At 38.4% G+C, this 12,332-nt stretch overlaps 1 protein-coding gene across 5 annotated transcripts in view; it reads right to left on the bottom strand.

The window, feature by feature from the left end:
• The window catches only part of LOC311602556 (sex comb on midleg-like protein 2), a 97,731-nt gene that overhangs the window by 15,890 nt on the left and 69,509 nt on the right, over nt 1-12,332 (bottom strand). For all 5 annotated transcript variants that reach the window (XM_084790811.1, XM_084790815.1, XM_084790814.1 and 2 more), the window contains one exon: nt 10,145-10,255. In XM_084790811.1, the coding sequence (XP_084646937.1) occupies nt 10,145-10,255 (111 nt within the window). The remainder of the gene's footprint in view (nt 1-10,144; nt 10,256-12,332) is intronic.

Below are 12,332 nucleotides of genomic sequence, written 5' to 3'. Positions count from 1 at the left end.
GGCTTTCATGGGACATGCCCCTTGGGCTAGTATGCAGATATAAGTGAGTATATACCATTTGAGTCTTTCTGCTTCTGGGTTAACTCACTCATTATGATCATTTCTAGCTCAATCCATTTGTCCACAAATTTCGGGAATTCCTTGTTTTTAATAGCTGAGTAGTATTCCATAGTGTATATGTACCACAGTTTCTTTATCCATTCTTCTATTGAAGGACACTTAGGCTGTTTCCATGATCTGGCTATTATGAATAAGGCTGCTATGAATATGGTTGAGCAAATGTTCTTGTTGTGTGCTGGAGCATCTTCTGGATATATTCCAAGGAGTGGAATAGCCACCCACAGAATTCTTTACTGACCTTGAAAGATAAATTCTCAACTTCCTATGGAAAAATAAAAATCCCACATTAGCTAAAAACTATCCTGTACAATGAAAGATCTCCTAGAGGAATCACCATCCCAGATCTCAAGCTGTACTACAGAGAAACAGTAATAAAAACAGCATGGTACAGGCATAGAAATAGTCTGGTTGATCAATGGAATCTAATCAAAAACCCAGATGTAAACCCACATACCTATGGACACTTGATTTTTGACAAAGAAGCCAAATCCATACAATGAAAAAATCAAGGAACAAGGAAGTTTTGACAGAAAACTACTCAGGGGAATGTATTCTTTTCAGCCTGGATAGGGGGATAGGAGGAAGTGAGATTGTACAAGAGCTTGTGGTGTTTTACTATATAAGCTGTGCTTGCTTAAATAAAGTTGAGCCTTGGTCAGGACTTGTCTTGGCTCCATTATTCATGCCTCTGTCTCCTCAATCCTCACTCCCTCTTTCAGAGACCTTGTTCAACTTGCCCCATGGGATGGGACTTGCGACACCTGAACAGTGGGACATGAAAATGAGGGGTTAAGTGATGCATGATGCTTTGGAGAGCACTCAAAGTAAAGTGGAAGTGTTTCACTGAAGTCACCCATTTCACAGACAAACTTTGAGGTAAGTAGCGCAAATATGGGGCAGAGCAGGAGCAAAGATTTATTCAGACAGACTTTAGAGTATATGCTTAAAACACAAGGAGTAAGGGTAAACACTGAAGAACTGGTTGAGTTTTTAGATTCTATATATAAGGTATATCTATGGATTCTTGAAGAAGAAACAATTTAGAGATGTGGGGTAAAGTTGGCAAAAGATTTCAGGGTTACTATATTACAAATGGGCCTGAAGAGACACCTGTCATGGCTTCTTCACTTTGGGCTTTGATTAGGGGTGTTCTCGACCCCTGACATGAAAATGACAGAAGATATTTAATATCCCAAGATGAAGAGGTTTTGGGAGAAGTGAGAGAATCTAGGACCAGTAATGAGTTAGATATAAAAAAAGAGGCTGCTTGGTACCTCTAGCTTTTCCCATGGTACAACAGGACCTAATGAAGAACTTCAATGACAGGTTCAAGCCCTGGAGAAAGTTAGCTAATAGACAGAGACAATTAGAGAAATGATTACAAAGAATAAAAATTTGCAACGATACTGAGGAAAATCCTTGGGGACAGAAATGGAAAGCTTCCAGTCTAGTACAAAACAGTCCTCAGGGTATGTCTCCATTAGGGACTGCCATACAGAGAGCTAGAGATGCAGGACAAGAGATGTATGGTGAGTTCGCTTTTCTGGCTGTGGAAATATTAGATCCTCAGGACAACGGAGTCAGGCATTATGCCCCTATAGAATGGAAACAAATCAAAGAATTAAAGACTACCTGTGCTCAATATGGACCCACCGCTCCATTTACTACAGCAATGGTTGATGCACTCATGATACTAATCTCATTCCTATTGATTGGAAAACCACAGATAAAGCATGTTTAAGCAGAGGAGATTATTTGTTATGGAAAGCAGATTTTATGGATATTGTAAAAACGACTGCAGAATTTAAAGCTCAAGCCAGGAATTCCCAATGGAATTTTCACATGTTAGCAGGAGAAGGGCCATTTGAGGGTAATGATAATCAAATTAATTATCCTCCTGGAGTGTATGCACAAGCCGCTGTGACTCCTTGGAACCAACCACCTGGTAAAGGAGATCTGAGCATTAGCTTATCCAGTATTAAACAGGGCCCCGATGAGCAATTTCAGGAGTTTGTGGATAGGTTGCTTAAATCAGCAGGGAGAATTTTTGGCAATCCTCAAAATGGAATGCCTTTTGTGAAACAATTAGCCTTTGGAAAGGCCAATGCTCGTTGTCATACTGCAATTAGGCACTACAGAAATAAAACTGATTTGACAGGATATATTAAATTGTGTGCTGATGTTGGCCCATCCTACAATCAAGGACTGGCTCTGGCTGCGGTTTTACAAGGAATGACAGTACCATATATGCTCGCTCAGCAAGCGAAAGGATGGCAAGGATGCTTTGGGGGTGGTCAACAGGTTATCAAGTAAAAAAAGTGTCCATAGTTTAGAGACAACAATAGAGGGGGTAATAAAACTACCCCTGGAGTTTGCCCTTGTTGCAAGCAGGGTAAGCATTGGGTTAATGAGTGTAGATCTTAAATTGACACTCAAAGACAACCTTTGCCTGAGTGGCACGGAAACGGGAATCAGGGCCAGCCCTAGGCCCCCAAGACCTGAAACTTGTTTATGGGCTCATGAAATTAGACCCTCAGAGCCACACCAATCCATTTTACAACTTGTGAGAGCAACCCCAGGAAGTGCAGGATTGGACCTCAGTCCCTCCCTCTACACAGTTTTAACCCCTGACATGGGAATTCAAGCCTTACCTACTAGTATTTATGAACCTTTGCCTCCAGGAATGATGGAACTAATTATGAGAAGAAACAGTAGTGTTATAAAAAGGGTTACATGTAGCACCAGGAGTTGTTGACTCTGATTATACTGGAGGAATAAAAATTATGACTAGCTCACCTACTGGCAATCAGTGTAATTCAACCTGAACAGTGCATAGGCCAGTTAATATTGATTGCCATGCCTCAGCTACCTAACAAAGCTGCTAGGAGGCACAGAGGAAATCAAGGATTTGGGTCTTCAGATGTTTATTGGGTGCAACCAATAGGTAAAGGACGCCCTCAGTTAAAGCTTTTTCTACATGGAAAAGCAGTTTGGGCCTTATGGACATGGGGGCAGATGCCACTATCATTTTTGGACAGCATTGGCCTGCCCATTGGCCTAAAAAGCCTACCATTACAAGCCTAAGAGGAATCAATCTCAAAACCCTGAGCAGAGCGCTAATCTGCTCATGTGGAAAGATCTGGAAGAGAATCAAGGCACTTGCATGCCATATATTGTGGAAGGATTGCCAGGAAATATATGGGGAAGGGACATCCTGGAACAAACAGGGGTTATAATGTGTAGTTCAAATGAAGTAGTTATGCAACAAATGCTGCAGCGAGGTTATCTAATAGGAAAAGGTATAGGAAAGCATGAAACAGGTATTAATTCACTTGTCCAAGCTAGCGGAAATTAAGGGACTCCAGGTTTAGGGCGTTTTTCCCAGACCACACTGTATGCCATGTTGATGTTATAATCTGGAAATTGGATGAACCAATATGGATGCATCAATGGCCCCTTTCTACTGAAAAGATACAAGCAGCACAGATGTTAGTGCAGGAAAAACTGGCTGCATGATATATTGTGGAATCTACCCCTCTTTGGAATACTCCTATATTTGTAATTAAGAAAAGGTCAGGGAAATGAAGGTTGTTACAAGATTAAACAAAAGTTAATCAAACTATGCAACTTATGGGTGCACTACAGCCAGGATTACCCTCTCCTGTAGATATTCCCAAGAATACTTTCAAAATTAGTATAGACCTTAAGGATTGTTTTTTGACTATCTCTTTACATCCAAAGGATTGTTCTCACTTACTTTTAGTGTACCTTCTGTGAATGTTAAAGAATCAATGAAAAGATATCATTGGTGGGTTCTGCCTCAAAGAATGGCCAACAGTCCTACCCTATGTCAAAAGTTTGTAGCCACTGTTCTACAAATAGAGAAAATATACTAATTTGTACATCATTCATTATATGGATGATATACTTATTGCTGGGAAGGATGGGAAACAAGTGCTTTTATGTTATGATTTTATGGAAATCCTATTATCTCTGACTGGTCTGCAGATAGCTCCTGAAAAAGTCCAAAAAGGACTTTTTTTCCCCATATTTGTACTTGAGTTTTCAGCTTTTTCCTTCTCAAATCAAACATCAAAAGATCACATTGAAAGTGGAGCAGTTAAAGACTTTAAATGATGTTCAGAAATTACTTGGTGATATAAACTGGTTAAGACCTTATTTAAAGTTGACAACTGGAGATTTGCGACCTTTATTTGAAATTTTATAAGGAGACTTCTCTCCAGATTCACCCCGGGAGCTTATAGTTGAAGCTATAAAGGCCTTGGCATTGGTAGAAGAGGCTATTTCCCATCAAACCATAACCTATATGGATTATGATAAGCCTTTGGGGTATATTATTTTGGCCACTCATATAGCACCTACTGCAGTATTTTGGCAAGAGGCTTCTATTATGTAGGAATATTTACCATCATCTCCTAATTAACTAATATTATCATATTATTTGGCTATTACAAAATTGATTCACATAGGTCGATTGCAAGGAAGAAAATATTTTGGCAAGGAACCTGATTTTAGTATTCAGCCATATTCTAAGGAACAAGAGGATTGGCTGCTAGTACTGATGATTGGCCATTAGCCTGTGCCCAATTTTGTGGGTATCATTATTCCCTCTAACAAGCTTCTTCACTTTTTGAAAAGACATCCAGCTATTTTTCCAAAAACAACTCAATTCCAACCTGTGGCAGATGGCTTATTGATTTTTACTGATGGATCTTCTAATGGAAAAGCTAGTTATGTAGTCGAGGGACAGGCATATGTGATTCCTATTTCTGTTAAGTCTGCTCAAATTGTGGAACTACAAGCAGTAGCTGCTGTTTTTCAACATTATAGCTCTTGTGCTTTCAATTTATAATCAGATAGTGCCTATGTAGCAGAGGGTGTTCGTCAATTAGAAACTACAGGGCAAATCCAACCCCAATCATGGGCAGTGGCTTATTTTGACAAATTCAAACAGCTTTTCCAAAAAGAAAACAACTTTTTTTATAGGACATTTAAGAGCTCATACTGATTTACCTGTACCTTTGGCTACAGGTAAATGCATTGGCAGATGCAGCTACTAGAAATTTGTTATGCCTTACAAATGGAGAAAAAGCTCAAAAGACACATGATTTACATCATATTAATAGCCAAAGTCTAAGACATCTATATGGGATTACTAAAGAACAAGCTTGAGCCACAGTAAAGGCATGCTCCACCTGTCTTCAATTTTTATCTGTGCCACATTTGGGAATTAATCCCAAAGGGCTTGTACCTAATCAACATTGGAAAATGGATGTTACACATATACCTGAATTTGGAAAGTTAAAATATGTTCATGTTTCCATAGATACCTTTTCTGGGTATATACTTGCTTCTCTCCAGATTGGAGAAACTACGAAAAATGTTACTGCCCATTGTTTGTCTTCCTTTTCTTATATTGGTGTTCCTAAGGCTATTAAGACAGACAATGGTTCAAGGTATTTTAACAAATCTTTTCAAAAATTTTGTGATTCTTTTTCTATAAAACATATTACAGGTATTCCTTATAATCCTCAAGGACACAGAATGGTGGAGCAAGCTCACTCTACCATAAAAACCTATTTACAAAAAGCAAAGAAGGGAAAGCTGTATCCCCAATCACCTAAAAATGTGTTGAGTCATGTTCTCTTTATTCTGAATTTTTTATTGCTTGATGCCAACAGCAATTCTGCAGCTGATTGTTTCTCACATACTAATACTCAGTCATCCTTCACTAGATTGACATGGAAGGATCCTTTACTTGGACAGTGGAATGGGCCTAATCCTGTATTAATATGGGGGCGAGGCTCTGTGTTTTATCACAGGAACATGATGCTGCATGCTGCCTACGCAAGAGGCTTTTGCGTCAAGTGGATGTTGGCATGCATGAGTCTGCTGAAGATACCGAATTTGGAAATGAAGGTTTGTTGGACATATATTTTTGATCCTCCTTTTCTTCAACCTTTTTCCTGGGATAACGTAGAGGTCATGGTATATGTCAACAACACTCACCTGCTTGATTTCCCTGGAAGGGAAAGGAAGGGGAAAGGAAAATTCAAGTGTTCCAGTACCTATGAGGCATCCTCCTTGTGGACCTCGAGAATGTACTAACCTGACTGTACCTGGAAATGGTGCTTTGCAGAGATTCCTCTGAAATATTTCCCTTTCAGAAGCTCAAATTTTAGGCTTTGTGACTGGTCCTCATACAGGATTGCTGCAAGCACCAGTGATTATCTTAGTGTTAATCCTTCTCCACCCTAATTGTTAGAGTCAGCTTTATCTGCAGGACTGTGGAGAACTGAAAAGGTAAATTACCAATCTTGTGTTTGGAAGCTTGGAGCAGCCATGGGGCACATGGCTGTAGAGCCAGCAAAAGGTTCTCCACTCTGGAAAAAGGGACCTGTGATGTCATGTGTTCATGCACCTTATGTGCTGGTGAGTGGTAAAATCTGTTATTATTCATTCCAATAATGGAAGTTATGATGTCAGGTACCCAGCTTGTAATTTGAGCAATTACAAAAAAAAAATTGAGCAATTACATATCTAAAGGCAATGGACTTGCAGTAATGGTTCTTAAACAATCACCTTCTGTTACGTCTCCGCTGAATGGTATTCCAGAAAAGGGGTTGCAAGTATTTGAGGAACTTGGAGAGTCAGTGAGAACCAAGATTATCAGATTAGTAGTGGCTGGTATAGCTGCCTTGATTACACATATAGCATCTACTACTGTTTCTGCTATTGATTTAACTAAAACTGTGCAGACTGCTAATTATGTTAATGCCTTAACTAAAAATGTCTCATGTAGTTTAGGAAGAATTTAGTGGTTTGAGACTGAGACAACTGATAAGGTTACATTATCATGCTGGATTTCCTTAGATTTGCATTATTCCTAATGAGTATAATGTGACTAGATATAATTGGATTCGCAGTCAACATCATCTCTTTGGAATTAGCAGTATTCTGTGGTATGGATTATCCTTGGCGGGGATGGCAGGGCTTGAAATTATAGCCTATGACTTCCTTCCTTGCCTGACAGAGTTCATGCCTCAGCGATTGCAGCTGATACAAGCACAAGTGCATGGTATAGAGCTGAAGCACTCACCTAGTCCTGTGTGACATGAAGGCAGTCAAAGACGGGTAAGAGTGATTCTGAATCCCTACTAACCTAAGTCAGAGGACCATGGGAATTATCTCCAGGATGTTGATGATGGATAAGAAGGGGTTTTAGTTCACCAACCTAAAACAGATGCTTCATAAAATATAAAGAAGGGGGAAATGTGGGGAGCCATGCTAGAAGAAATCTCTGTGCTTATAGCTTGTGGCTGACAGCTGAGCAAAAGCTACATTTTTCCATGCTGTGATCTTTGAGCTGTTTACCTTTGAGTTTTTGTTTTGTTTTGTTTTGTTTTGTTTTTCACAAAACCAGCAATGTTCCAAACACAGGTGCAAGGAACAAGGAAGTTTTGACAGAGAAGTACTCAGAGGAATGTATTCTTTTCAGCCTGGCTAGGGGGCTAGGAGGAAGTGAGACTGTGAAAGAGCTTGTGGTGTTTTGCTATATAAGCTGCGCTTGCTTAAATAAATAAAGTTGAGCCTTGATTAAGATTTGTCATGGATCCATTCTTCATGTCTCTGTCCCCTCAATCTCCACTCCTCTTTCAGTGACCCTGTTCAACGTGTTCCGGAGAACAGAACAACTGACCGTGAGATTGTTTAACTTCTGGCAACACTCAGCCTACCTCAAAAAGGATGGTGAGCATCAAAGAACCTCCTTATAGAGATGCTTCAAATGTGGCAAACAAGCCACTGGGGAAAATATCCTCATTTTTACCACAGACAGAATTCTGCCTTTAAAAAGGTGGAGCTTGGATGCAGGGAGAGTCAATGGACAAACTCTGCCAAGGCAGGGTAAGCAAGTCCTCAACAGCTCCTGCCTGACAAATATGTCTGTCAGATATATTGGGCCAGAAGGATAAAGAAGATGCTCCAACATAATAGAGAGTTTTGGGTGGCTGGTTAGGTAGCAAATGGTATCTGTCATCTTCTCATATGGAAAACTGCTAACCTGCACTCCCAGCATACTCAGGTAATCAAGTTTATTCCTTCTCAAATCTCTGATGGAGTTGAAGACTAGGTAGCTTAGTCTTACAATGAAGCTTAGTTGTTTAGGGGTTAAGATGTTTTTAGGTCTAGATAGATGTTTTAAGTTGATAATGATAGGATGTGATGGAGATTGATTACATTCAGAATTTTAGACTCACCAAGATATAAAAGATGTTTTCTTCAAGGCTGTCAAATACAAATAGCCAAAACACTAAGAATGTAACATTTATATAATTCTTGATTGTGTCATGGCCATGGTTGCTAGAGTTAGTTTATTGTACATATGTGAAATAATATAAATGTATATGTAAAAATAAAATAAAATAAATAAATAGTAAAATCTATTCAATATCTTTAGCTATAAAGGCAATGCAAATCCCCTTATAAACAAGGGAAAAGTTGTTCATCCATGTCTACTGTTACTCTATTCACAAGAGTCAAGTATTAAACTGAGTCCTAAAGATTTATAAACGTAGATAAGTGTGTCCCTAAATCTCTCTAGAGAAGCTTCTTCTTGCAGCAGATGGACATTAGCAGAGACCCATAACTGATCAAGGGGCAGAGAATGAAAATGCTCAGCTCTAAATGGGAGTCTATACAATACTATACTCTCAAAGATAGGGATCATCTCAGAAGAGGTGGCAAAAAGATTATAAGAATGGAGGCAATTGATGACTACAATAAAATTGTTTTCTAAATACGATTTGGCAATTGTATATGTGAACTTACAACAGCTGTGAATTCATACACAAGACTTGTACAATTTAAAACCATAAAAAAACACAGAATGAATATAAGATGTCTTAGAAAGAAAGTCTCCCCCTTAGCCTAGGACGTACTGACAATAGACAGTTATTAGGAAAGGGAGAATCAGTTTCATTCAGGGATGCAGCACTTGAGACTCTTTACTAGAAAAACTATGTGGACTAAGACAGTGTTACTAATAATGATAATGATGACAATGATGATGATGATGATGATAGCAATATCAACAACAATAACAATAGAAGGAGTGAACCTACTAATATTGGGAGGAAATAGTGTTCCAATAACTACTACTACATACATGTAGGTACCAGGAGAACTATGTGGATTCTGTAGGATGATGATGATGATGATGATTATGATGAGATAATAATAATAATAATAATAATAATAATAATAATAACAACAACAACAACAACAACAACACTAATAGAGGGAGAAAACCCTTGAAATTGGGAGGAAGTAGTGGAATAAATGTAGAGGGGGAGATAGAAGGGAATGTGTTAGGTGGACCTTGATCAAAATACATCATATACATGTATGAAATTCTTAATTCAGAGAAACACATTATTTCCAACAACAGTTCACTTAATTCATGCTATACTGAATGACAGGCTTCTAACACATAGTACATGGCCAGCTCTTTTTCATCACACATAGTAATGGACACTATCCTAAAATCCACATTGATTCTAGGCCATATCTGTGTTTCTTATGATAATTTGAGTATGTCTTTCCATTCATGCCACCAAACTTGTAAATTTATAAAAAACATCTTTCTTTGGACCATAATTCTCCAGAACCATTTCTCATGACCAGACTGTTGCTTTCTCACATTTGCTTACATTTTCATTGGAGAAAGCAGATAAGGATGTTTCTATTTCTAATTCTCCTAGTTTCTGACAATACAAAGCAGAATGTATAGGGATATTCTAAAATGATTTTTTAATCCAAAGATAAAATGACAGCTGTACACTGCTGAAATGACTGCAGTGCTCAAGTGATCAAAGTAATAACCTAATTGTCAAACATGGGTAAATTTAACTTCCTACCCTCAACACCATTACACCAACAGCATACACAGATAGTTATTGTGGGACTTTCTTCCTCAATTCTGGTGAGTGTGAATGCCATTTACCTTTAGAGGGTTGTCCAGCCATTCTGGGAAGCTTAGATGAGACAGGAGCAAAAGGGAGAGGTTGCGTAGAAAATCGTTTGAGACTTCTATTTTCCTTCAGTTCCTCACTTACTGTTTTAAGTTTTAAAAAGGTACATGTTATAATTATTATAGTCAATAATTTTGGTATTATCTGTATGAAATATTTGTTTCAAAATAATTTGCATACTTATAAGTTGACAACAGTGTCTTTTATTTGATTATCACAACAGGTTAACTGTATCCTATTAGGTATTTCTACTAAAATAATATACTAAAAACTTGGACCAGAAAGATGGCTCAGTAGCTAAGAGCCCTTATTGCTCTCTCAGAGCATTAGAGACCAGATCGCACCACCCACATCAATCAGCTTAAAATGTCTATAAGTTCCAAGAGATCTGATGCCCCTGTCTGGGCTCAATAGGCACTTTCACAGAAATACGTACATACAGTCTTGAATTAGTGTGTGGGTTTTTTCAATAATTTAAAACAATTTAGAGAAGAATATGCTTAAATTTAATTTATCCTGTGGTCACATACACACACCAGGCAAGCACTCTACCACTGAGCTATATCCTCTGATGATTTATTTTCTATTTTGATACAGGATCTCACTGAGCTGCCCAAGCTAGGCCTGAACTCAATCAACACTGTCTCGTGTAGGGCTTGACTGCCTCATCGTCTCCAGTGGTTGAGATTACAGGTCTGTGCCAACTGACTTGGCTATATACTATTTCCTCACAACTCAGAAAGTAGCCACTTTGCAGAGAGGCAAATTGAGAATAGGGAGGATCAGAATGTTTTCCATAAAGTATAATGCTAATTAACAGCAAGTATCAGATTAAAGTTTAGGTCTAAAAGACTTTATGCACTTTCAGTATACAGGCTACAGGGTCAGTATCGGAACCCAGGTGTGGTAAATTCTAATACCTCATGACTACCGTACTTTCATGCAAAGACTTCCTATATCATGACTTTATTTCAAAGGGATCCACTTGGAAGTTATACCAGCAGGGAGAAAGCATAAAGAGGTCTCCAATTTGGAGATCACTTTACAAAACCGGAGACGGGGCCAATATGGTTCTACATGGAATGAGGGTCAGGGCAAGGAGATGGATGAGGAACGAATAGACAGAAGAGACTTCAGTGAGCAGAGCCAGGAAACTTTATGAGAAAGATGAAAATAATCAGGAGGACAAGAAAATGAGGAACTGGAAATGATACCCAAGTTTTCTACCCTTCTGGAATACAAATTTGAATCACTACACTTAGATTAAGTCTGTCATAGTACTCAACAGTTACAGAATTGGCCGCATTTGGCCAGGGAAAAAGCAGCTTTAATGTCTGGGATTTTAGCTACCCTAAAGACATACATAAATCATACATAAACTTCTGCTAAAACCAGATCACAGTTACCTGTAACAGTTTGAAAGAGCAAAATTTTCTTCAAAAATATTGGCCCCAAAGCTCAGACAGATTTCTTTTTTGTTGTTGTTGGGTTTTTTGTTTTGTTTTTTGTTTTTGTTTGTTTTTCAGACAGGGTATCTCTGTGTAGCCTTGGCTGTCCTGGACTCACTCTGTAGACCAGACTGGCTTTGAACTCACAGAGATCTGCCTGCCTCTTCCTCCTGCGTGTTGGGATTAAAGGTGTGCACTATCACACGTGGCCAGCTTTCTTACTGTAGAGATTAGAAACAAGAATAGCACTGTTGGTTCTATAGGATGTCATTACATTCATCTTTTTACTCAGTCATCAGTTAAAGAGTCTTATGCAAGACAGGTAACCATAGATAATTTTGAGAAAATTATTTTAATAGTCTATGGGCTCAATAGTCTTTGTTAATTTCTTTAGACTGAGGTCAGTAATGTTAAAGCCATGCCTCAACCTAACAGAAAATGTGTAACTTATCAATTAGTCACAAGGAAACAAAACATAATACATTGGCTTTGATTCTCAAGTTCACTAAGGATACAGTAAGAAATTAGTTTCTCAACTTTGAGTGAAGAAGGTACAATTATAATCCTACACATTTTTTTCATTAGTCCAGTGTGGCTGAATGCTTGAAGAGGACAGAGAGAAAAACTCTGAAATACTCAGATTCCTTCCTAAGTATAAAATGCAAATAAAAGCATATTAGGGGTCAGCAGATAAAGCCACTTGCTACATAAG

This window comes from Acomys minous, assembly GCF_964271855.1.
Source record: "Acomys minous genome assembly, chromosome: 7".
Lineage (NCBI taxonomy): Eukaryota > Metazoa > Chordata > Mammalia > Rodentia > Muridae > Acomys > Acomys minous.
This window is presented reverse-complemented; position numbering and strand designations above follow the sequence as displayed.